At 41.1% G+C, this 27,637-nt stretch overlaps 1 protein-coding gene across 1 annotated transcript in view; it reads right to left on the bottom strand.

The window, feature by feature from the left end:
* The window catches only part of QRFPR (pyroglutamylated RFamide peptide receptor), a 42,382-nt gene extending 21,276 nt beyond the window's left edge, over nucleotides 1-21,106 (bottom strand). The window contains exon 1 of the mRNA XM_049786930.1: nucleotides 20,639-21,106. Coding sequence (XP_049642887.1) covers nucleotides 20,639-20,978 — 340 coding nt within the window. The 5' untranslated portion in view covers nucleotides 20,979-21,106. The remainder of the gene's footprint in view (nucleotides 1-20,638) is intronic.
* Nucleotides 21,107-27,637: the final 6,531 nt, after the last annotated feature.

The following is a 27,637-nucleotide window of genomic DNA, read 5'->3' on the forward strand; positions in this document are numbered from 1 at the left end:
CACTTGTGTGCTTGAGAATTTATTCAGAAACACATGGTTTCTGAAGCAAGAAATCAAATCCTGTTAAAGCGATTCAAATCCTGTTGAATTTTGTTCAGAGATAGACTGAGGGACCTGAGCAATAGCACAGTGGTAGGGCTTGTGCCTTGCAAGCGGCCAACCCAGGACAGACCTGATTCAATCCCCTGCATCCCATATGGTACCCATATCCAGGAGCGATTTCTGAGCACATAGCCAGGAGCAACTCCTGAATGCTGCTGGGTGTGGCCCAAAAACAAACAAACAACAACAGCAAATCAGAGACAGACTGAGAGATAATGACCAAATGACATATCTTGGCTCCACTGATGGTCTCAGCAGAGGAGAAGGCCTGATTCTGGAACAGACCAAGCTTGGAAGTTCTTTAGGAAGGAGGAGTTGGTGGTTCTCAGTATAGCAAAACCTCCCCTCACCCCTCCTTGACCAGGGAAGTAGGCATGAGAAAAGAGCCCAACTCTGGCTTAACTTGAGCCGAGCAATTGGAAAGCAGGATCTGGGCCCTGTGGCAAGATGGTTCAGGAATCAAGGGCAGAGTTCGGACGTATGTATCTGCCCTCCCATCCTCCCTCCCTTCCTCCCTTCCTCCGGTATTCCTGTACTCCCTCCCTTCTTTCCTTAAAAACTTTTTGTTAGGCGAGCAATTTAAGCCCATTTTTGATGTGTACAATTCAGTGACACTAATGATATCTCTCCTGCAGCCATCACATTGTCCCACACAGAGACTCTGTAGAGCAGTGACTTCCCATTCCTCTTCCCTTCACCTTGGGCTTATATTTCATCTTCTTGCTGCCTTGATTAATTTGCCTGTGCTATATAGTGCAAGTGGAAACCTTAAAACGTGTCTGCCTGCTTTCACTGAGCTATATGCTATGGTTATACAAACTCTGTTTTGTTTCTCCATTGACAAAAACAGTCAAGCTAGGTTTTTGCCTACAACACCCCATCCTTCTCAAAACATCCAAGAATATAACCATGATAGCAAAATAAGTAAAACTATATGCAGAGAAGAAGAATGAGCTAGATAATCTGTAATTGAGACATCACCTAGATCCAACTGTGTCTAAGCTCAAAGAACCCTAATACCTTCTGTATCAGAAGACAGAATCCTCTAGGCCCCTCCTTTCCTTAAGTTTGTTGAAGTTGAACATCTCCACTTGCAAACCATAATCCTCATACAATCACACTGGGCAAAGAGTAGGCCAGGCTCAATTCTTCAAAAAGCAAATTCAACTGTAGACATTTTTTTTAAAACCTCTGCCCTATCCAATAAAATATTTCGAACATTCTCATAGCCAAAGCGTTTCCTATTTTATGCTAACTGTAAAATGTTCATCTTCAGAAAGTTAATGTCTTCCTACCTCCTATTGGTGTTATCAGCACTCTGCCCATCTCCTGAGAAAAGTGATTTTCATGAAGCCTAGTAAGTTCTGTCCTTACGTGTGCACATGATTGCTTGCAAGCAGGAATACCCAGAGGCTAACCCTATGGTAAGATTTTAATTTGAATGAGTAATTTCCAAAGCAGGGTAGCTGATAAAACTCTGATTTTTTAAAAACACTTATACTGCTTTTACAATTTTATATTTTAAAAAATAATTTATATTTAGAAAATTATTTATATTTAGAAGAATAATAATTCAAATAAATGACTTTATTTTTCCAAAAGATCAAAAACAATTGGTTTTTGTTGCAAAGTAAAATAAGGTGTGAAGATGTATATTGTGAGAAAAATAGATAGCTCTACTTTAATGCAGCCCCTCTTCTATAGTTTATTCCATTCCTGATCAACATTTTTGAAAAAGTCCAATAAGATTATTGACTTAACATAAAGTTTACGTATATTTAAATTCCCAGGGAATGTCAATATTCCCTAAATGTCAACACAAAGAGAACATTATTCAAACACATATAAGTGGATTTTTTTGCCATACCCAGCTGCACTTAGGGGTTACTTCTGGCTCTGTGCTCAGAAATTGTTCTGGCTTGGCAGAATATATGGGATGCCAGGGATCAAACCCAAATCTGTCCTGGGTCAGCTGCGTGCAAGACAAACCCTCTGCTGCTGTACTACCACTCTGGCCCATAAGTGGATATTTTTACCAAATTTTTAACTGAAAAGTAACAAAATGGACCCAAGAAGCTCCCTTCTAAGAATTCAAATCTGAAGGAGCCCCCAAAAGGAAGATCTTTTCAACAAATGAAAGTTCCACAATATCTTTTTTTATTCTTTTTGTTTGTTTGTTTTGGGGAACCACACCCCAAAAATGCTTAGGGGTTACTCCTGACTATGCGCGCAGAAATTGCTCCTGGCTTGGGGAACCATATGAGATGCTGGGGGAATTGAACTGCGATCCATCCTAGGTTAGCGTGTGCAAGGCAAACACCTTATTATTTGTGACACTGCTCTGGCACACCCCTCCACAATATCTTTTAATCATGCTATAAAATGAGACCGCTGGAAACTTTTAAGATGTCAATTAAATGTTGTGCTATTTCATGTCAGGTCCCTTTATTCCTGCAGCCCTTCCTTTCTTCCTTGTAGCAAAGTCCTTGCTTTTTTCTTTTATGAGACTTTACATAAAACCCTTCAGAGAATGACTGAAGACTGATTTCCCATATATATTCTACACTAAGTCTGTGGCAATAAGGAACCTGAAATTTTATTGTGATCATTTAGAGCTTGAGTTAAATTCTCTAGGAAAGAGAGTGCTTCTTTTAGACTTTTGTATGACTTATAGCTCAACCAGTCTATCAATTGTGACTTCTTGAAAGTTTGCAAAAATAGATGCAATGAAAGACTTTCACAAAGAAGTTAGTGGCTGCATATACCACAGAAGGTTGCCTTCAAATTCCACCATAGTCTCTGTTTTATGCAGAGTCCCACCTTCCCAAACAGTATGAATCTGATTTCTATTATAAAGTAAATAAATGAAAGATAGTACAGAGGTTAAGATGCTTCCTTTATACACAGCAGGCACCACATAGGGTCTGACTAGCACAGAGCCAGAAGTAGGCCCTGAGCACTAGTAGGACTTCTAAACATAAATTAATAATATTCAATGGCACAGGAACACAAAATAGGCACTGAGTTTTCTTTTCCTTCACAGCTTAAGTCGTGGTGCTGTTCACAAGACAATATCAGAAATTTTCAACCTTGGCTGCAAATGAGAATTTTCTTTAGGGATAATATCTAAATTTGGGTTCTTTACACTGAGGCAGGTGGGATCATAAATTCTATTGGGGAGCACAAGGACTTGTTTAAGAAACTTTGGAAATATTTCCCTTTTTTTTTCTTTTTTATTTTATTTAAACAACTTTATTACATACATAATTGTGTTTGGGTATCAGTCAAGTAAAGTACACCACCCATCAACAGTGCAACATTCTCATCACCAATGTCCCAAATCTCCCTCCTCCCACCCAACCCCCACCTGTAATCTAGACAAGCTTTCTATTAACCCTCATACATTCTCATTTTTAGGATGGTTCAAAACGTAGTTATTTCTCTAACTAAACTCATCCCTGTTTGTGGTAAGCTTCATGAGGTGAGCTGTAACTTCCAGATCTTTTCTCTTTTGTGTCTGAAAGTTATTATTGCAAGAATGTCTTTCATTTTTCTTAAAACCAATAGATGAGTGAGAGCATACTGCGTCTTTCTCTCTCTCTCTCTCTCTCTCTCTCTCTCTCTCTCTCTCTGACTTATTTCACTCAGCATAATAGATTCCATGTACATCCATGTATAGGAAAATTTCAAGACTTCATCTCTCCTGACAGCTGCATAATATTCCATTGTGTATATGTACCACAGTTTCTTTAGCCATTCATCTGTTGAAGGGTATCTTGGCTGTTTCCAGAGTCTTGTTATGGTAAATAGTGCTGCAATGAATAGAGGTGTAAGGAAGGGGTTTTTGTATTGTATTTTTGTGTTCCTAGGGTATATCCCTAGGAGTGGTATAGCTGGTTCATATGGGAGCTTGATTTCCAGTTTTCGGAGGAATCTCCATATTGCTTTCCATAAAGGTTGAACTAGACGGCATTCCCACCAGCAGTGGATAAGAGTTCCTTTCTCTCCACATCCCCGCCAACACTGCTTGTTCTCATTCTTTGTGATGTGTGCCAATCTCTGGGGTGTGAGGTGGTACCTCATGGTTGTTTTGATTTGCATCTCCCTGATTAGTGATGTGGAGCATTTTTTCATGTGTCTTTTGGCCATTTGTATTTCTTCTTTGTCAAAGTGTCTATCCATTTCTTCTCTCCATTTTTGATGGGATTAGATGTTTTTTTCTTGTAAAATTATGTCAGTGCCTTGTATATTTTAGAGATTAGCCCCTTATCTGATGGGTATTGGGTGAATAGTTTCTCCCACTCAGAGGGGGGCTCTTGTATCCTGGGTGATATTTCTTTTGAGGTGCAGAAGCCTCTCAGTTTAATATATTCCCATCTGTTAATCTCTGCTTTCACTTCCTTGGAGAGTGCAGTTTCCTCTTTGAAGATACCTTTAGTCTCAATGTCCTGGAGTGTTTTACCTATGTGTTGTTCTATATATCTTATGGTTTCGGGTCTGATATGGAGGTCTTTCATCCATTTGGATTTAACCTTCATACATGATGTTAGCTGGGGGTCTAAGTTCAATCTTTTGCAAGTGGCTAGCCAGTTATGCCAACAGCAGTTGTTGAAGAGGCTTTCTTTGCTCCATTTAGGATTTCTTGCTCCTATATCAAAAATTAGGTGACTGTATGTCTGTGGAACATTTTCTGAGTATTCAAGCCTATTCCACTGATCTGAGGGCCTGTCCTTATTCCAATACCATGCTGTTTTGATAACTATTGATTTGTAGTACAGTTTAAAGTTGTGGAAAGTAATTCCTCCCATATTCTTTTTCCCAATGATTGCTTTAGCTATTCGAGGGTGTTTATTGTTCCAAATGAATTTCAAAAGTGCCTGATCCACTTCTTTGAAGAATGTCATGGTTATCTTTAGAGGGATAGCATTAAATCTGTATAATGCCTTGGGGATTATTGCCATTTTGATGATATTAATCCTGCCAATCCACGAGCAGGGTATGCGTTTCTATTTCTGCGTGTCCTCTCTTATTTCTTGGAGCAGAGTTTTATAGTTTTCTTTGTATAGGTCCTTCACATTTTTAGTCAAGTTGATTCCAAGATATTTGAGTTTGTGTGGCACTATTGTGAATGGGGTTGTTTTCTTAATGTCCATTTCTTCCTTATTACTATTGGTGTATAGAAAGGCTATTGATTTTTGCGTGTTAATTTTGTAGCCTGCCACCTTGCTTTATGAGTCTATTATTTCTAGAAGCTTTTTCGTAGAGACTTTAGGGTTATCTAGGTAGAGTATCATGTCATCTGAAAACAACGAGCTTGACTTCTTCCTTTCCTATCTGGATTCTCTTGATATCTTTTTCTTGCCTAATTGCTATAGCAAGAACTTCCAGTGCCATGTTGAATAGGAGTGGTGAGAGAGGACAACCTTGTCTTGTGCCAGAATTTAGAGGAAAGGCTTTCAGTTTTTCTCCATTGAGGACAATATTTACCTCTGGCATGTGGCAGATGGCCTAAACTAGATTGAGAAAGGTTCCTTTCATTCCCATCTTGCTGAGAGTTTTGATCAAGAATGGTTGTTGGACCTTATCAAATGCTTTCTCTGCATCTATTGATATGATCATGTGATTTTTATTTTTCTTGTTGTTGATGTTGTGTATTATGTTGATAAATTTACGGATGTTAAACCATACTTGTATTCCTGGAATGAAACCTACTTGATCGTAGTGGATGATCTTCTTAATGAGGCATTGAATCCTATTTGCCAGGATTTTGTTTAGGATTTTTGCATGTGTATTCATCAGCGATATTGGTCTGTAATTTTCTTTTTTGGTAGCATCTCTGTCTTGTTTAGGTATCAAGGTGATGTTGGCTTCATAAAAGCTATTTGGAAGTGTTCCTGTTTTTTTGATTTCATGAAAGAGTCTTGCCAAGAGTGGTAGTAGTTCCTCTTGAAAGGTTTGAAAGAATTCATTATTAAATCCATTTGGGCCTGGGCTTTTGTTTTTCGGCAGACATTTGATTACTGTCTTAATTTCCTCAATAGTGATGTGTGTGTTTAGATATGCTACATCTTCTTCATTCAACCGTGGAAGATTATGAGTCCAAAAATTTATCCATTTCTTCCAGGTTTTCATTTTTAGTGGCATAGTGTTTCTCAAAGTAGTTTCTGATTACCCTTTGAATCTCTGTCATATCAGTAGTGATCTCTCCTTTTTCATTCCTAATACGAGTTATCAAGTTTCTCTCTCTCTCTCCATCTTTGTTAGTTTTGCCAGTGGTCTATCAATATTGTTTATTTTTTCAAAGAACTAACTTCTGCTTTCGTTGATCTTTTGAATTGTTTTTCCGGTTTCCACTTCATTGATTTCTGCTCTCAGCTTTGTTATTTCCTTCTGTCTCCCTATTTTTGGGTCCTTTTGCTACGTACTTTCTAATTCTATGAGCTGTGTCATTAAGCTATTCAGGTATGTCCCTTCTTTCTTTCCTTATGTGTGCTTGCAAAGCTATAAATTTTCCTCTCAGTACCACTTTTGCTGTGTCCCATAGGTTCTGATAGTTTGTGTCTCCATTGACATTTGTTTTCAGGAAGGTTTTGGTTTCCTTTTTGATTTCATCTCAGACCCACTTGTTATTCAGTATTAAGCTGATTAACTTCCAGGTATTAAAGTTTTTCTTCTGTGTCCCTTTGTAGTTCACATATAATTTCAGGACCTTGTGGTCAGCCAGGGTAGCCTGCAAAATATATATCCTCTTGATATTATGGAGGTATGTTTTATGTGCTAGCATGTAGTCTATCCTGGAGAATGTTCCATGTACATTAGAGAAGTATGTGTATCCGGGATTCTGGGGGTGGAGTGTCCTGTATATATCTACCTGGCCTCTTTCTTCCATTTCTCTTTTCAGGTCTAGTATATTCTTGTTGGGTTTCAGTCTGGTTGACCTGTCAAGTGTTGACAATGCCATGTTGAGGTCTCCCACAATTATTGTGTTGTTATTGATATTATTTTTAAGATTTGTCAACAATTTTATTAAATATTTTGCTGGCCCTTCATTCAGTGCATATATATATTTAGGAGAGTGATTTCTTCCTGCTGTACGTATCCCTTGATTAATACAAAATGTCCAGCTTTGTCCCTTACAACTTTCCTAAGTATAAAGTTTGCATCATCTGATATTAGTATGGCCACTCCAGCTGTTTTATGGGTGTTGTTTGCTTGGATAATTTTCCTCCAGCCTTTTATTTTTAGTCTATGCTTGTTCTGATTATTCAGGTGAGTTTCTTATAGGCAGTAGAAGGTTGGATTGAGTTTTTTGATACATTTAGCCATCTGTCTCTCTTAAGTGATGCATTTAGTCCATTGACATTGAGAGAAAGAATTGTCCTGAGAGCTATTGCCATCTTTATATCGAAGTTTGGTGTGTCTATTGGTCAGTCTTGTCTTAAAGTAGGCCATTCAGTTTTTCTTTTAAGAATGGTTTTAAGTCTGTAAAGTTTCTGAGCTGTTGTTTGTCTGTGAAACCATGTATTGTTCCTTCAAACCTGAAAGTGAGTTTTGCTGGGTGCAGTATTCTAGGCGAAGCATTTATTTCATTGATTTTTGTCACTATGTCCCACCACTACCTTCTGGCCTTGAGGGTCTCTGGTGACAGGTCTGCAGTAAATCTCAAGGATGTTCCCTTGAATGTAATTTCTCTTTTCGATCTTGCTGCTTTCAGAATTCTGTATCTATCTGTGGAATTCATCTTTTTGACTAGGATGTGTCTTGGGGTGTTTTTTCTGGGGTATCTTTTAGTTGGTACTCTTCGGGCATGCAGGATTTGATCACATGTATTCTTTAGCTCTGGTAATTTCTCTTTAATGATGTTCTTGACCGTTGATTCTTCCTGGAGATTTTCTTCCTGGGTCTCTGGGACTCCAATTATTCTTAAGTTGTTTCTGTTTAGCTTATTATAGACGTCTCTTTTCATCTGTTTCCATTCTTTGAGTAATTTTTCCATTGTTTGATCATTTGCTTTAAGGCTTTCTTCCAATTTCTTCTGCTGTATGGAATTTTTATTCATCTCATCTTCCAGTGTACGACTTCTATCCTCAGCTGCTGTTAACCTGTGGAAAAGCTCAACCATGTTTTTCTTTAATTTATCTACATAGTTTTTCAGACATGATATTTGACCTGAAATTTCAGTTTGGAGTTTTCTGATTTCTATCTTTATATTCTCTTGATTCTTATTAGTGTTCTCTTCTATACTTTCTTTGAGTTCTTTGAACATCTTCCATATTGCGACTCTAAACTCCTTATCTGAGAGGCTGACTAGTTGGTTGGTCATGTTAAAGTCATCCGAGTTGCCATCGTGATTCTCTATGTCTGGCGCTGGCTTGTGTTGTTCCCCATTGTCACACTTGTATTGTGGGTTTTTCTAAGTGTTGTGGTTGTATTCATTGGCTAAATGATGTGCACAGCTGCAAAGCAAAGCGGAGCGGCCATGCTCCCTGGCTCCTCCCTTTCTGGGCGTGTAAACTCACCTCCAGGGAAGGCTCTAGGGAAGGCGAGCCGTCTGCAGATGAGCCACACACAGGATGAAATCAGGCCAGAAATGCAGCACAGCACAGAAGACAGGCAGATGGGGGTGCTGGCATCTGAGTTCCCAGAAATCCTTTAGAACTTTAATCCTAGTCTGAAATGGGTAATCCCCTCAGATGGTTGGGGCTTCCCATCCTCTTACTGACAAAGGTGAAAGAGCTTGAAGCCTCCAAAACCTTCACTATAGTCTCCAGGTTCACCCAGAAAATTGACATTCATCTCTGAAGCAGGCAGGATCGCCGGCAGGAAAGCTGATGAAATCCAGTCTCCGGTAGCAGGAAATCGCGTGGCCCAAGATGACTTCTGCACCCTTCTGACTTCCGACAGAAATCAGCAGGAATCAGTGTGTGTACATCCCGACCCAACTCTGAAGCAGGCAGGATCACTGGCAGGAACATTGATGAAATCTAGTCTCAGGCAGGTGAAAACAGCATGACCCAAGATGGCTTCTGCACCCTTCTCAACTTTGGGGACATTTTCACAGTGTCAATTATCTTATGAGCCACTAAAGATTGAATGTAAAGACCTGGACAAGCTGGTTTAGGGGTAGCAAACAAACTTACTCCTGTGAAGTCTCCTAGTGCCATTGCCATGCCTGCAGATCCTGGGTATTCCCGACTTTTAGGCATCTTCCTACTTCCTTAAAAATCTCTAAGAAATATTTAACCAGAAGGCAATCTGTGAAAGATTTTACCCCTGCATGGATCACTGAAAATATTTCTGAGATTCATGTTATGGTACTGACATTATATTCCCTTCATATTATTCAGCTTAAAATTAATTTTTCCTTCTGCTGATATTCACAGGCAAAATATAGCCTTGATTAAAACCCCTTTACCTGGATAATTTTTAGCACCAAATCAAAGACAATTTTTTTCTCTCTCTCTTTAAAGTGCCCTTGCAGCATTGGCTTCTGAGATGTAAGGGCTTGCAAGGGCTTGGCCAGAATGCAGAATTTTGGGCTATTGACTTTTCCCAAAATATGAGAGCACACCTTGGTGGATTTAGCTCTTTCTTTCACTTGACCTCTAAAATAATAGAGCCCATCCCAGTGAAGATAAGATTTCCTAGATTTTTCTTTTACTTTTCAGTAATCCCTTATTTTGCATCTGAGGCTAGCTGCCACAAATCGATTTGTGTTGTAAAACTTAACCTTTTCCTTTGTAACTCAGAACTCTAATTTCTTACACCCATAACTTGATGTATTGTTTTATTGTTAAGCTCTGCTTTGTAATTGTAAACATTCTTCTCAATACATGTGACTACCAGTCATGCCTCATAAAAATTCCTAACTGGAAAATTAAAGTTCAAAATTTATTTAAAGTTATTAAAGTTAGAAAATTAAAGTTAGAAGTTATTAGCTTCATATTTTGCCACCTGTGTATCCATTCTCCTCAAAAGGACTCAAAAGAAGCCCTCTAATTCAAACTGGACTCCAAGAGCTAGTCTGCGAGAATGAAATATGAGAACCTGGAAGAAATGGGGGAAAATATAAGAAAAGAAATAATTGTAATAATACCCAGAGACAATATATTTGAGGATCAGAATGACCAGTTCACAATATAAAGCTAACCTCAAAGAGTGGTAAATGCAGTTAGAGAAATGACTACACTAAGAACTATCACAACAATGTTAATGCATTAGAGAAGAATACCTGTTTTGAATGAATACAGGTAGGGGAGGGGAGAGGATGGGGGCATTGATGATGGGAAAATTGCAGTGGTAAATGGGGTTGTTCTTTATATGACTGAAACCCAACTACAATTACATCTGTAATCAAGGTGAGTAATTAAAGATTTAAAAAAAAAGAAATCTCTACCATTGCCCAGTCTGAGAGTTGGCAAGAAGGCCTGATGATTATTAGTCAGGGCACCATCTTGTACTCACCCAACTCTCATTCTTCTCATGATTCAGAGATAATGAATAAACACTGAAGAGGTAGAGGTGGAGCCTAGCTGCAGGGGGGAGAGTTTTCATTGCTCATTTCTCATACCCTAAGTCCTCACTTGCCACAGCCTACTATTCACCTCAACTGTCCTTTACCCTGAAAGTTGAGCTGGGGTTTTAAGCAATTCTCCATTAGACTCAAGTCTCTATCTCCCCAACCCTTACCATACATTCTCGAATATCCACAAAACCACTGCATTCTCCAATTTTCCTTAGGTTTGGGAATTTATCCTGTTTTGTGTGGTATTGGCAAATTCTCTATTGCAAATCCAGGCCCCTCCCATGGTCCCTCTTCCTTATGGTGTTTCCTGTCCTACTTGTTCTAATGTTAACCTGACTGGTATTCAGAGACACTGTAATCTCAAAACCTACAATATCCCAGGACACTGAAATCACAAACTGTAAGTGCCAGAAGAAGCTATAGAGTGATGTTAGATGACACCCAGTTATTGCCCAAAACAAAGGCATCTCCCCAATTCCTCTTCCCTTGTCACCTAGCCCTTTGATATGCAAAAGCACACTCAAATTTCACTCCACCCTCCTTAACCAGTTGAATTTGTACTGAGAATAAAGAAAAGTCAGTTTGACGTGGTGCGTGGAGAGACCATGAGGCGAGAAGCCACTGACTCTCTTCTGACTGGTTTGGCTTATTAATTCTTTGCTGCTACCCTTCTTCAGACCTGTCTGTTGGGGTTGAAAATATGATGTGGAGATTTATTTTACATCTAATTAGTATGAGTTTACAGCCAAGACAGATAGAGGAAATTGAATGAGAGAACTCTTGAAGTGAGAGAACTCTGTGTTGACTGAATACCCTGGTGAAGAGTTTGGCTCAGGAGAAAGATTAAATACTGATTGCAGAGTCATTAGAATCATTTAAAGTCTTGCAGCAGCCTCTCCATAGACATGAAGGGTAAAAGGCAAGAGAAAGCACTAACAACTTCAAGAAAATACCACCTCAGAGAAGCCAACCAAGTAAGAAATCTAGCAAAAGCAGAAGATGGAGGCAAGGAGAGAGTTCAAAGAATAGGAGAGTAGCCTTGAATGCTGAGGCCCCAAGTTCCAATGCTGGTGCCATATGGACCCGAATACTGCCTGTGTGGTCCAAGTGAAGCATCCCTGGACCATGACAATGAACCTTAAGATTCACACAACTGGGTCAGGTGTCACTACGAGTAATAAACACCCCCAGATTTCCTGACTGCTGGAGAAGGGCTCATCTTCACCACCACCAAAAAAAGATAAAACAGGGGCTGGAGTGATAGAAGTGAGTAGGGAATTTGCCTTGCTCATGGGTTCAAGGTCCAGCAATCCATATGGTCCTCTAAGCCTTCCAGGAATGACTTCTGATCATAGAGCAAGGAGTAACCCCTGAGCCACACAAGAAGTGGCCCAAAACCAAACAACAAAAAATGATAAAACAGAGACAGGGTACATAAAGAAAGAGAAGAGATACTTTAGGAAGTTAAAGATAGAAAAGCCCTTGGGAATATTGGCCAGAAACAAAATATGCAGAATTTAGCTGGGAAACACAGATCATGTCTGAGAATTTGGAAGAACATTCACATATTCCAAGAAAAAGACAAAAGCAGGAGTAAGAATGAGGCCAAATGTGGAGGAACATGCACAGGAAGAAAAGGTAAATCCTGTAGTCACAAGGGCAAAGTAGGTAAATCCTTAAAATTGGCCAAAGAGATCAGAGAATAAGATCGGACAGTTGTCCAAAACCCAACCCCTAATTTCTATGGTAACACAAACCCTTTCTCACACAGGTATAAAAGAAAGCCACACCAAAATCTTATATGATACTCAACACACACACACTTCCTGCTCATTCTTCTTTGATAAGTTTCTGAAACAGGTGTGGAAGAGCATTGATAGTTGGTATTAAATGGCTTTGCTGTCTAGTTACTCATAAATACTGAGAACCCACTAGCTTTACTTCTGCCTCATGTAAGTATAAAATACTAACCAATAAACTGTCTCACCCGTCATTCGTGGCTTCATCTTAGTTCACAAGTAAATTCATGGCCACACAACAGGTAGGGCTCTTGGCTGGCATACAGCCAACATAGGTTTAATCTCCGGCATCCCATCTGGTTTACTAAGTACCACCAGGAGTGAAGCCTTAACTTAGAGCCAGGAGTAAGCCCTGAGCCAAATAACTGGTGTGCCCTTCCACCCCCAGAAAAAATAAAATCAGTATTAGTGCTCAGTGGTTTTCTGGAAAATAATGTGTATACATGTGGATTGGCCTATTTGTATTATGCTTCATTTTCAGCTGGTTTACACAGTATGAATAACTTGTCCCCTAATTTGAAGTCCCTGAGCCTAGGTAGAGAGAGATGCAGAATGTCAGATACAGCAGGTGTGGCAGGGGCTGAGAGAGAGCAAGCAAGGCCAAAGGATCCTTGGAGATTTGGTGTGTGGCCAAGTGTAAAGTTATTTCCTTAAAGAAATTTAAATGGATGTTTCTGGCATTTTCTTGTGCAAACCTGGGACTCAGCGGGTCACAGCTCTGACTCAGCAGGTACTGTGGGGTTCTTTCTGCAGGGAGGTTAAGAAGGAATAAAAAGGTCTTTGTTCCCCTGGACTGACCACTTAGTCCCGGGGACCAGAACCCCCCATGCCAGAATGGCCTTTATGGCCAGATCTGGTAACCTGGGCCCTGGGGGGATGGGTGGAGAGGAAAACTCCACCCATCTGCATCCACAAATGGCAGAGGCGAGAGCTGGGCTCAGAGACCCCACATACCAGGACAGCTAGTCAAAGGAAAATTCCCTTATCCATACCAGACACCCTGCAGTGGTGTCTTTTCTTACTGATAACCATTTTCTTTTTTTTTTGTTTGTTTTTTTTTGTTTTGTTTTGTTTTGTTTTGTTTTTTGGTGTTTGGGCCACACCCGGCAGTGCTCAGGGGTTACTCCTGGCTGTCTGCTCAGAAATAGCTCCTGGCAGGCACGGGGGACCATATGGGACACCGGGATTTGAACCAACCACCTTTGGTCCTGGATTGGCTGCTTGCAAGGTAAATGCCGCTGTGCTATCTCTCTGGCCCACTGATAACCATTTTCAAATACCCTTTTTAACATCATCCAAAAATATTCCAATTCTTCACTATTTATAGGAAAGCAAATGGAAAACTCTATATATGGAAGATAGCACTCAAAGAGATCTCTGAATCCAGTGTATATGTGAACATTACTTCCTATATAGTGGTCCTCTCTGACTGCCAAGCCAATTCATCTATACAATGTATATAGCCCCTCTTATATATTGTCCCTCCCCCACCCAGAGACCCTTCTACTCCCTTATCTCCCAACTTGGATTTGTTATCTTCCCCTCTTTTAACCCTCTTTACCCTCAGTTCTTAACTTGTTAGGTACCAAGACCAACCTCCTGCCCCAATAGACCACCATCCAGCTCCACAATGAAAGACACCGTCTCTATCCCCCATCTCATGTCTCAGCAAGAAAGCACAACCAACATGCCTGCTGATTCAAGTTTTGTGGTCCCTCTCACCCCCATCAAATCATGGACTGTTGCATGATACCGGAATCAGTTTCAGCAAAACCCCAGCTCAAGGACACTACAGGACTCTGAAATGCTGCAAATCATATCTCAAACTCTAGACCAAGGTCTGTGATACGAAAAAATGCCTTGGCTTTCACTTCCCACAAGAATATCTCAGAAGACCTAATTGGGAGGCCTGTATTGCCTATGTAAGCTTAATACCTTTATAATAATGCATCTTAAGATATGTATTCCTAAACATACATATAGCCTCCCCCATCACTTGCTTTCTTCAAATACCTTTTGTTTTTTTCCCTTTTTTTAATTTACTTTTTTATCTCAGTTTTATCTATTTATTCTATTTTTATATATACATATTTTCTCTATCCTTACCAGTTTTGGTGCTGCTTGGTACAATAACCAAGAAAACGTTTTGCCTGGGATAAAAGCTCAGACCACACCACAGATACTGTGTGTGTAACCTGTCATCCTTACCTAGAATAGCACCAGCAATACAAAAGGACACCGTATATTTTTGTATAGGTACAATAAATAAGGGGAAATCATAGACACAGATAAGACAAGAGAAGATCTTATCTTCTAAGGATAAGAGCTCACACTTTTTATACAAGGGTGCCTCCCATCCTGGAAATATGTCATGTGGATACAACTCAGTCTCCATGAGATTGGACAGTGTTAATTAATTCTCAAACTCCAGATCCCAGACGTAGAACTAAAACAACTCCCTGCAACAACACCAGGAACTAAGCTCCATTGGGATATTTATTTGTGCCAGTGTTATTATGATAACGAGGACAGCGAAGAAATGACAACTTGACCTAAGACCAGGAAGTCCTATCACATCACCTAAAACTAAGTGGAAATCAGAAGATGTATCGTCCTTTGAACTATGAAAAATAAGAGCACTAACTACAGAAAACTGACTTTGACAACTGTGACTGGGCAGAACTTACCTTGAGACCTATAAGGAAAACCCTACCCTAGGCTGTAGCCCAGGACTCTTACTGCAATCAAGATTTCTTAATACAGAGGCCCAATTTTTGACAACAGAGATTGAGCAGAACCTTTGGAACTATAATTTCCTAGACTTCGGCTTAGGGAATGAGCAAAAACATGGAGCACATAATACAGAAAACTGAACACACCAACAATAATGGAACAGAACCTCTAGAACTATAAAGACTCTATCCTAGGCCTTGTCCTAGGACCTGCGCAAATACCAAGATTGTTAGCTACAGTGACCTGATTTTCTCATCCACAATCGATAGGAAAGTTTTCTGACACCACAAAAAAAAAAACAAAAAAAAAAAAAAACCAACCCTGGGATATGGCAATGAGTATGTATGGAGCCAGTGGTTGTTCCCATGACAATATGCTTCAAGGGTGGAGAAACCCTGAATCTCTTAGGCCACGGAAATTTCCTTCCTTCCCCAATACTTACTGTGCCTATGCAAAAAAAAAAAAAAAAAAAAAAAAAAAAAAAGTGGGGGGAACACCAAACCCTGCCACTCCAGCATTCCTTTTTCTGGTTTTGTTTTGTTTTGTTTTGTTTATTTTTTATATTATTTTCCTTCTTTTTCTTCCACTTTTTTCTTTCTCTTTCACTCTTGTGGATATTATTTGGTGTTTATTTTTAATAGTTGATACCAAATTTTTCTTCTCTTTTCCTTAACCTTTTTTTAAATTTTTTTATTTTTAATTATGAGAACAAAGATGCAAAGAAAAAGGACAAGGTAAAGTTACAGTGGAAAGACCATCACCCATAAACAGAATTCTCAGAAGTCCCCTTGCTGATATCTTAACTTTGAACTTTCAGCCAAAGAACATTAAGAAAAATAAAACAGAACTCATGTACAATTTACTTTGTCCCTCAAGTCCCCAGATTGTAATACATATTTCTTAGCAGTACACAAAGCAATGTAAAGCCATAAAACTTATGTAACTCCTTAAACATTGAAGGCAAAGTACTTTTTTACATTTCCATGCACATGCATATTAGTTTAAGTTAACCTCAAAAGTTTAAGTGGGTTGTTTTTCTTAAGGATTATAGTCAAAGGAGTACAGTAAAAAACAATGTTACAGTGGCAATTATTGTTTGCATAGGCCCACCAAAATATGAGGGACATGGAAAGGAAAAGCCTTGGCCTAAATAGAAGGAGACCCTACCCCTGAAGTTTCCTGGCATAAGACCAACTCTAGGCTCCAGGCAAACTAGTTTGTCCAATCCAAGTCATTGTCTGTAGTGCCAATACAGTTTTATTTTTCACACAGTCTCTGTTGTTGGTATCATGTTTCTGTATTAAAGATCCTGGAATCTGCATATCCTACATTGCAGTCAGAATGGTGCGGAGCATCCTCTCGTTTTACCTCACAATTAAAGGGCAATGCAGAGAGCCGTGTCCTGTAAGCAGGTCGTTGTTGTTGTCAAGTCTTCTTAGTGCTAAGAGAAGTCTCTTTTGAACAGGTCAATGTCAGAGCCGTGATAGTGTCTTCCCTGGTAGAGGATTGCTTCCAGGTGTTGTTATAAAAAACTTTGGATGATTCATAGATAGCTTTCCTGGTTCAGGGGTGAATGGAGGATGCCCATTCTTCTGAGGCCTGTGCCAGGTCATTATATCAATGTTCAGGGTGTAAGGTCTCATTGCACTACAAGATTTGTGTGTTCCAATCTCTATTAGATAAGAACTTATTTGTATGTATAGTATTTTCCCATTTTAATGTGCCTATGCAAACAAGGAACAATGCCATGTGGCATTATCTGGGCATATCAGGGCCGTAAGAACAAGTCCAACAATCCCCATGACATGGTTCAATCATAAACATTAAACTGAGGGACTCTTTCACCAAAATTCCTTAGAGAAAAGCTCACAAAGAAAAGAAAAGATAAAATATGGGTAGAATCATCACTGTAAAAGAATATTTAGTAAGAGTTATAGCTGTCAAAGAAAATACACTGACCACTTAGTCCAGGGGGCTGAGATCCTCCCATGCCAGACTGGTTTTCAGGGCCAGGCCTGGTAAATTGGGCCCTGGGGGGAAAGTGGGGGAGAAAAACTCCTCCCCAATGTATTCCTTATCCTTTTTATCTCCAACAGAATAGCATAACTTGAATCATTCAGCCTCATAAATTGAGGGGGGGAAATGATGATATCAGGACCAGTCATATGAACATGTAGTGCAAATAAAAAATGACAAAAATGGAACTCCAAACCCAAAGTCAATGACAGAATAAATACCCAATCTACAACAAGCTGTAAAATGGAGACCAGTTACACTAGTATTCTGGGGGATAAAGGAGGGAGATATGGGAGACATGCTAGGAATAGGAGTGGAGGGAGGACAACATTGGTGATGGAAATGCCCTTCATTCATTGTCACTATGTACTGTAAATAATAAAAAAAATATTAAAAAGGGTCTTTGCAGCCATCCAGATCAGCAGACAGGGCTCAGCAGGGCAGTCATCTCTGAGTCTGAGACTCACAGAATAGAAGCACGTGAGTGACTCAGGGGGCAAACCTACCCCCAAGTTTTACTTTTACAGTTTGGGTTCACTACCATCACCCTGAATAGTTGTATGTGCAGCTTTCCTGAAAATGAAAATTAGAGCCATGACAATGGCCAGATTGCAGCATTCCTTGATCTCTAGGGGAACTGCCAAATCTGTCTCCTGTCATTACTGGGGGCACTCCATGCTTTCTTTGTGTTTCCAGGCTCAGCCTGAAGATAATGGAAGAGTATTCAGAAGCTAGGTTTTCTATAACTTCATAAATTCTCCTCTGTGCCTTTCTGCTTCATTTTACTCCATTTTCCACATATAAGTGATCTATTCTAGAGATGCTACACATAATATTATGGGAATCCAGAATTCTTTCCTGCAAACTTTGGGTTCATACCTGCTCCAACTATACACTGCATCTTCCTGTCTCTGCTGGAAAAAGGCGAAATTATCCCTTAAAATCCCTCTCAAACACTGCTGCCTGCTGAGCAGGCTGCCCTGTCCCTGAGTTCTCACAACATTAGATCTTTAATCAAATCCTATTTGTGCTCATTGAGGTTTTATTTCCCTTCCTAATCCCTCAGGCCTCCAAAGCCATAAATGATCTATATTCCTTTTGGCACCCCCCTAAGGGAGACTGCTTTGCCTTCAAGGAAGTACTCAATAGCAATCATAAATTGTGAACTGATTTTCTGCTTTTAGATTGCATTACCTGAATCTTTTGCTAATTTGCCAAGGGAGTTTGGCAATTATTGCCTGATCTCTGCATATATATCTCCAGGACCTCTGTGGACTTTCTCTTGCTCTCTCTCTCTCCCTTTCTCTCTTTCTGTCTCTGTCTTTTTCTCTCTCTCCCTATCTATATTTTTCTCCTTCAAATCTCTATCTGGCCATTGCTTGCATATATATATATATATATATATATGTATATATGTATATATACACATATATATGGGCCACACCCAGTGATGTTCAAGGGTTACTCTTGATTATGCACTCAGAAATCGCTCCTGGCTTGAGGGACCATAGAATAAATGCCTCATATTTCCAAGGAATGACTCTTTCTGTCCTTTCAGTGTGCTTCAGTGAATGCTCTTGATCCTGGCACTCAGACTATATATACCTGAGCAACTTACACAGGATATGATCAACACTGGGAAGATAGTGTATAATGTCTTCTATGAACAAGGAAGCAAGGACAAGGGAGCTAAACCTTTGCATTCATCTTTCCTCTGGAAACACCTCCTGCAGGTTCTCCAGGTACCAAGTTGCCTCCTTCCACAGCCAAGCCTCTACAATTCTGAATGTTTTATCAAAACACAAAGAGCCAGAAAAATATGCATTTTTGAAAATCAAGGTACCAGATTCAAATTATCATCTAGTCCTTTGATTCTCAGAAGAAGATTCTACTTTGCTTCATTGTTTACATTTAATCCTTTATAAATGTAACTACAACCATCCTGATAGACCAGTACAGTTTTCCAAAACATCTCAAAGAATGGTCCTGAAACTTCTTCTTTAAGACGTTCTATATGATGATTCCAAATTTTCTTTTTTTATTGACCTATTTATTTTGTGTTTGGGGGCCATACTTAACAGTGGTCAGGGTTTCCTTTGTCTCAGTGCTTGGTCACCCCTGATTTTGTCTGGGAGACCATTTGAGGTGCCAAGATGGAATTTCGGCTTCCTGTGTCTCCAGGGCCTGAATTTTCCCCCTTGACTTCATGGAGTAAGTTGCATTAGGCAAATCTGAAAAATTGTTCAGTGGTCAAGTCTAGAAAACAATTCACACCTTCCTATATATTTTCTCTGAGCAGTACTAGAGACCCTGGTACCTAATGCATCTTGAAGAATATTTACACTAGAGATGAAATGGGAAAGAAATGCTTTTTGCACGCTGACCCACTCCCACTAATTGAATTCTATACAAGTGAATGAAGAAGCCATGCCAGAGCGATTTATGAGGGTTCTCAATTGGGCAATGCGATGGGGAGAGGAAAACTCTTCAGGACATGAATGGGGATTTAGCAAACAAATGTTTGGACACTTCAGGGTTTGAAGGAACAAAAGTCTATTTCTCTCTCACCTGTACTTTCTATTTCCAAGCTCTTCCCAAGAACAATGGGGGAAGTTTGGAGGCCCCCAGAAAGCGGGGGTCACAGTGCTTTCTCTCTAAGAAATACCAGAGTGCTAGAAAGGATGAAAGGCACCAGTTTAATTAGGTGATAAGGACACTCCCCAGCTTTGCTTCTTTGGGAGAAGCTGGGTTTCTTGAGAAAATGCAATGACTTGCTTTTTCCAAACCTGCACACAGTCCAGTGACCCCCAAACGGCTTTTGGGACACGTTACCTCCCCACTAAGGAACATGAAATTCATCTCTCCTCCTTAATCATTCTGGAGTGTGCTTTCTATTTTCTTCCTTTCCGAGATTCTCTCTGTGCAGTGCTTACAAACAAGGAACAACCCAAGGCAATATTTCTACAAATGTTGCTAAAAGTTTGGAGGCTGTAAATAAAAGGGGGGTTGGGGTTACAGACAACCTGCCCAGAAGTTCCACAGACAGCTGGGGAGAAATATGGAGATGGAAGACAAGAAGACCTATAGGGGAGGTTGTAATGTGTTACAGCTTTACTTGTATTGATTAGGAAAAGGGGGGGGGAGATACACCACTTTCTGAGAAAGTGAATTACAACTCCTAGCTGCCGGTATGACACCCTATTTCAGGGATCCTTCCTGAACACTTCCTTCCCTCATTGAAGCCACAAGGAGAAAACACAAACAAAAGGCCCCAGAAGGACGACCCAAACGCGTCCCAATCTGCAACAACTTCTTCCCAAGTCTTGGAAGGGAAGAAGTTCTCCCAGACATGGACTGGTCCTTGTGGTAGAGAGGACAGAACTGTAAGACCAGTGCGGGGAGGCGAAGGGTATCTCGGGGAAGGCTATGGGGCTGGGAAGCCGGGTGGGCAGCACACACTCACCTCCCCGCCAGTGGTCGGAGATGTTCTGCAGCATGGTGACGGGGACGCAGAAGAAGGCGATGAGCAGGTCGCTGAGGGCCAGCGAGCAGATGAAGATGTTGGTGACGGTGCGCATAGCCTTGCTGCGGGTCACCACGTAGAGCACCAGCGCGTTGCCGAAGAGCGCCAGCGCGAAGAGGAGCCCGCCCGTGAGTGCCAGGGCCACCTTGGCTCTCGCGGGCAGCTCCGGGGTGTAGATGAGCGGGCGCAGGCGGTAGCGGGCGATGAACTGCTCCCGCGTCAGGTTGTGGTCCCGCAGCAGCCTGGAGAACTGCTCGGGGGTGATGTTGAGCGCCTGCATGCTGCACCCCGGCGCCTCGCACCCAGCGCTCTGCCGAGCCGCGCGCGCTTGGCTCCAGAGCCCGGCGCACGGGGCTCCAGCGGCTGCTCCCCGCTCCAAGGGCGGGAGAATGAATGAAGCCGCCCCGCAACAGGGATCCACCGCTGTCCAAGGTGGAGAAGTCAGGGGGCAGAGATTCTGCTTCGTGCACCCCGAAGTCCTGGCGGCTCGGACAAAGTTCCCCTGCTCTACGCCTGAGCGCTTCCTAGCTTCTGGCGCTGGGGCGCGGCCACCACTCAGCTCTGGCGTCGAAGAGGTAGGACGGACTGGAAATCCGCGGCGCGCCGCTCACCACCCCCTTCCGGGGTGCGGACACCGCCTGCGCACCCCGGGTCAGACTAAACCCGCGCCTCACTCTAGCACTTGTGCGGGGAAGCGCATTCCTGGGCTGAGGAAAGGGCGCAACCGCTGAGAGTTTTCCACCTTCTTCCCTTTCCCCCACCTAGGAAACAGTCTGTGCAAACTGACACCTATTAGACCTGTTTTGCTCCCGCAATTTTCCAAGCACAAAGGAAAGTGCAGAGATGCTGCAGAGGATCCGCTGCTCCCGCGGATGCAGTCCCCCGCTTAACAGGGTGAGAGCAGGAATTGGACCCATTCTGAGTGCTCGGTTCTGAAGTCTGGGTCTTTGCATCACAATGATGGGTACTTGCCACCGCCCAAGAAAATCTAAGACACCACATGCGGCTACCCTTTCACAATCACCCACAATTCCTACACCTTCTTCCCTCATTCATTCATTCATTCATTCATTCATTCTCATAGTCCTTCACTCATTCTTTCTCCCTGTCCATGCCGGAATGGAAGGTGGTCCAGGGAGACTGCAGGGCTGTAGGCAGTTGGCCCAGACTGTGCAAAGCAAGGAGACATCTTCGGGGGGGGGGGGGGGATTGGCTGCTGGCAGTAGAAAGACCAAATCTGTAGCATTATAGAAAAACTGGGAGGTTGGATTTGTCTAAGGGAGTCTGTAAACTATGAGGCAGGCCTGAGCTCAGGGAGAATCCAAGCCCAAGGGATCAGAGGTGTTGTAGAGGCTTTAAAGGTCATCCCACCCACCTTCTGAACTACGTGTTACAAGCATGCATAGATCATCACAGAAGAGATTTACAGTTGTCCTTGGGAAGACGGGGTGAAAGGTAGTAAAACAAGGTAGCCTGGCAAACTGAATCCCACTTCAGGCTTCGAATCGCCAGCTTGGCAAGGTACCAGCCAGGTGCCTTGTTTTCAGTTGTCAGACAAGCTTATAAAAGTCAGTTCCCACCAACTGTTTATATGTGCCTTGCCTTGAACCCTGAATAGTGCTTCACAGTGCTACAAAACACACAGTAAAGTAAATCTTGGTCATGTCTCAGATTGGAAATGCTCCTTCTGACCGTGTTTAGAAGTGCCTGGATCAGGTACAGCCTATGTAATTAAGTAAGGAGTGAGGTTAAATAAGACAAGCAGAATGTTTTTCTCAAACATTTTTGGTCACAGTTTTTGTACCAACATGAGGACTTCATTTCTGCAGTCGCACAATAGCTAAGGAAGACAGCAATGTTATTGAAGAATAGGAGGGCTATGCTTTGCTTGATATTCTCCCTCCAAGAAAGGGATCATAAATCATCTCCTGTGGATTTCCAGAGTCCCATTGGTGTCTAAAACTCACCCTTTCGTATCAGAAACTTGATCATGTGTTTGTGTCTGTTTGGAAGCATGTAGTTTTGCTTATCTGGGTTTTGTGCTCACCATTTGACCTTTTTCAGTCTGGAGAAGAGATATACACAGATAAATCACTAAGGTTTCAGAACTGATGCTCACCCCTCCTTTTTTTTTTTTTAATCTCCATTTGACAATGCTTGGGGCAGAGTATTCTGGAATTGATTATGTGTTCCCAGGTGAAGTGAGTTGTGACTAGGACCACAACATCCTTGAGGACTTCTCCGTGCAGAAACCTAAATTCAGCATAGTTGCTGTTTGGGTGCGTCTATGGGTTCTTGGAGTGTCTTATGGCCTCTTGCCCTCAAGTGTTCTGGTTTACTGGCTATTGGTGTTATCTCTAAGTCAGGGGGATTTGCAGTGAGGCTGGTGACAAGACACCCTGTACATTACATTTCTAGCAACTGAGGACACTGTCGCCCACCTTTCATAGGTGCAGGGAAGGGATGGCAGATAGCCACAGGCTCTGATCATGGTGAATGACCCTCTGTCTGCTCCTCTGGGGTTTGTAGTGAAACTATATACTTTTGAATGCATTAGTGTCAGGAATCTAAAACAACATGAACCCCATGATTTCTAGGGGCTCTGCAGAGGAGGGTTTCACTAGGGGCCTGCTGCTCCAGAATGGACCCTGATTTTTCCCATTACTCTTCCTTTGTAGCCAGATTTGCAGGGCAGATTTGTGGTAGAACAGTCACTCAGCACAGTATTTTTCAGCCTGTCTCCCATCATGACCCCCTTTCATCCTTATTTTCTTCCTTGTTCCACCCTCTCCCACTGGTTGACTCCCTAGTCTGGTGGTCCCCAATTATTATATTCCCTTGGAAAATTGTAGAAACTAAAGGGAGTTATAGGTTCTCAGTTGAGAAAGGCTAATTTAACAAATGAAGTCTGCATATAAGAAGTCCATCAAAAACCTAATCATATTTTGAAAAACAAAATAAGAATCCTTGTGTCTGGGCTGTAAATAGAGACACAGGTTGGGCTTGGGGTTATCTGTGCTCAATGTCCCTCTGACTTTTAACCCAGAATTGTCCTAGAATTTATAAAATCAGGTCTGTTGAGAGCTGTGCTAATTAAATCAAAAACCCATGTCATGAGATCATTATTTAAGGACATAACTTTCCCTTTCAGAATTGAACATTACTTATATGAAGGGGGCCTCTATAAATATTAAGGATAACTGGGACTATATCTAGTGAGACTTTGACAACCAAATCAGTGGTCCAATAAGAGGGCCCAATGAATGGTGTTACTCTGGAGCACTCAGGGGACCCTAAGTTATCCAGGGTTGAATCAGAACTGGCCACATGCAAAGCAAGTGCTTTGCCCTCTGTACTATCTCTCCGGCTCATTTTCTGCTTTCTTGTCTGTGATGGCTTCTGGGTACACACACCACTTGGAGCATGATTGCAACATGTAACATTCTTCTTTCTGTTCCTTGTCTTGCATTTTAATTCCAAACATATCTCTCCTTTTCTCAATGAACTGACTCCAGTTCTTCAAAAAGGACAGCCTCTTTGTGTGAATGAAAGCAACAGGGAAGCATACTGGTAAGTCTTGGGTGTTTTTATCCTTTATATTTCACTTAATTTTACAAAGAAATCCATACTCTCTTACCTGAGACATGAATAAAAAGTATGTTATAAAATGAAATGGCATTATTAGTTTCTTGGCTTTGTGCTTTAGGTGCATGCATAAATGTAATTAAAATACATCCGCCAGTTGAAATATCAAACATTAATTATTGCTTTCTCAGAATATGTCAGAACACAGTGATAAAATATAGCTCCTATCTTCAGTGGTCATGGAAATATCTACTTCCAGGCAGGTTTACGTAATACTACTTGATTGTCTTGCTTTCATTATGCTTTTATTATTTCCTATATGGAGCAACCAAGACTTCTCTGCTTACTCCTGCATAGCCAGGAAGGACATGGAGCTCCTTTGCCTAATTTTATTTGCTGTAAAATGAAAGCAATTCATCTGTCTTTCTCTTCTCCTTATCAAATGGAGAGAGTGATAACATCAGCTGCATGAGCTACTGAACTATCTCATACGTAGTATTTGTTCATTCTGATGGCATTAAAAATGTTTAACACATGCTAGCTGCTCGTATTTAAAATTGTGGAAATGAAGATGTAGAGATTTCATTTGTTAGAAATGGTGTTATCTAATGAAAGTGCATGTTGAGCAAAGTCCAGCATGCCTTTCCCAATTTTTTTTCCTTTTTGACCACATTTGGTGATGCTTAGGGGTTAATCCTTGTGGTACATGGGAGACCCTCTGGGTCGCTGGAGATCAAATCCAGGTTGGCCATGTGTGAAGCAAGCATCCTACCCACAATATTATTGCTCTGATTATTTTTTCCAGGTTTATTTATTATTTCCATTCCCAGTGTGAAAAAGCTATTTTTATATCTATTATTTTTAAATTTTTAACTCCTGAGATATACACTTGGAATTTTAAAAGACTTTACAGAGTTATAGCTATAGCTATGATATTTTTGGTTAAATTTTAATGTGCTACTTGGGAAAAAATAAAACCATACATAGCACCTTTATCCACAAAATGTCAGTTACAGCTTAGAAGGAATAAGCAGTAAAGAAATAAGAAGAAAAAGAAAAATGTTCACTTGGAAACTGAGAAGAGTTTGTACATTGTTACAAACTTATAATTACAATGATTAAGTTATATTATTACATTAAATGGAAAGATATTATTTTTTAGTTCTTGAAAATTGCCAAAGCAGCAGATATTTCTGGAAGATTGGAGCCACTATCATTTCAGTCACACACACACACACACACACACACACACACACACACACACACACACACACTCATTCTCCCTGAAACTAGGACACATACCCCTGGGTGCAAGACCTTTATCTGCACCTGGGAAGTCTGCTTCTCTCCCCAAGATAGGTCTTTGAATTTTCAGCAAATCTGAAAGATAAAGCACACCATTAGTAGATTCTTACTGCCCAGTCTGGATAGTTATAGCAGAGGCAGGGGGAGATACTTGACACACCTTGGATTCTCTTCTCTTCTTCTCCTCCTTCTGCTCTTTTTCATCCTCCTTCACCTCTACCCCTTCTCTTTTTCTTCTCTTCTTTTTCTTCTATTTTCTCTCTTTCTATTCTTTTGTCTCTTTTTCTCTTGTCTTTTTCTATTTTTCTCTTATTTTCTCTTCTCTTTCTTCTCTTTTCTTCCCTTTTCTTTTCCTCCCCTTTTTATTTCTCAGCACAGAAAGAATTGAAGATCTCTTCACTCTATTGAGGACAGCTTGTGTATGATATTTGTGATGTTCTTAGTTTGCCCTTTTGTAAGTGCCCCCAATGTGTGTTGGCCATCCCATTGTGCTGATGAGAGTTGGATTCTTGGGGGCCGGGTGGGATGTGCAGGATGAATCAACCCAAGTAACCTGCAGGCCACGGAGATGGCAGCTGGGCTGAATTTTGTTGGCCCTCCAATGCCTTTAGAGGCTGGTGGATCCTTGAAACTGACACAGGGTTAGTTTCTAATTGGGGAAGATTTGGGGTCCCTGGGTGAGTGAGCACGAGGGGACAAGTGACTCCCTGCAGACAGCCAGAGCTTTTCAAACATGTTCTCCATTTCTAAGCCATGTCAGAAAACCCACTCGGTGGACCCTGCTGGTCCCTGGGAGAGTTGCAGAGGACTATGGCTTGGGCTCTCCTATCACCAGGAGGCAGCGCCCCCTTGTGGAAGGAGCCGGGTGTGGGACAGCTGGAACGTTGCTTTTTCCCGAGTTCTGGTACTGCAGCTTCTGCACAGATGGAGCCTTCCCACCGCTCACACAATTCCCAAAGGTATTGCAGCAAGCAGTTTGTATTATTCCTTTTACCTGTCCATCTGAGTGTAGACAAAACTTCAGTTATTTCCCAAAAGGGGCAAAAACGATCCGGGAGAGCCAGTGGCATGGAATACTCCAAATAATCCACACAATGCAATTGTTTGGGGGAAGGAGCTCGTCCTTTCTCTCTCTCAAAAGAACCAAATTGCTTTGTAAGAAACAAAATGTCAGGCCGTGATGGTTACCTTGGCCTTCGTTTTCAAGATGTTGTTCGGATAGCAACGTTCTCTATGCTGTTACGGTTTTTCCTTCTCATGAGAGGGAAACTGCTTTTGCCCTCTGTTCAGAAGCCTCAGAGTTTACTCGTTAACTCTACATTCTAGGAACCTAGAGCAGTTTCTGGTCAAACTCTAATGTCCTCTGCTCTCTCAGAAGTATAATTCACGTTTGCGTTGAGTGAACGTATTTCTTAACCAAATTCGAAGCTTCTAACTAAACCTGTTGGCAACAGCAATCGTTTAAATAGCGCTGGAAGTTACTAGATTGAAGATCTTACTCAGAGGGCACAAGTTTTGCATGCAGGGAGTTTGGGTTCAATCCCTGGACATTAACTAAACACTAATTGAAGTGACCCTCAAACAAAAAACAATACCAGCCCCCCCATAAACAAAACCCAAACCAGCCAAATAAAACACTGGAAGATACCGTATTAAAAAAGTGTTTTACTTTTTAGACCAGCAAGTGTTTAGATCCTGCTTTGCTGGAGATCAAGCTTCTGGCTCCCACATGAACAGTTGCACATACTACTTACAATAACTTTTCTGTAACCCAAAGCGAAGAATCTTTTAAAGACAGCTTAAAAATGCCTTTTTTGTTATGGCATGATGAAATTTTCATTAACAGCTTCTAGGTCTTTTATTATCTTTGCTAGGAGGGAAAAAAAGATGCAATTCTTTCAAATTGTATAGAGACTATTCACACTTGGTCTTAGCTGAAAGGTCCAAAAGTGACTAAACACTGCTCAGAGCGAAGTGCTTGGACTATGAATTGTATTCTTTTGTGAGTTATCCAAGTGTGAAATATGTGTAAACATTCATTTTAAAAGG

This window comes from Suncus etruscus, chromosome 14, assembly GCF_024139225.1.
Source record: "Suncus etruscus isolate mSunEtr1 chromosome 14, mSunEtr1.pri.cur, whole genome shotgun sequence".
Taxonomy (NCBI): Eukaryota; Metazoa; Chordata; class Mammalia; order Eulipotyphla; family Soricidae; genus Suncus; species Suncus etruscus.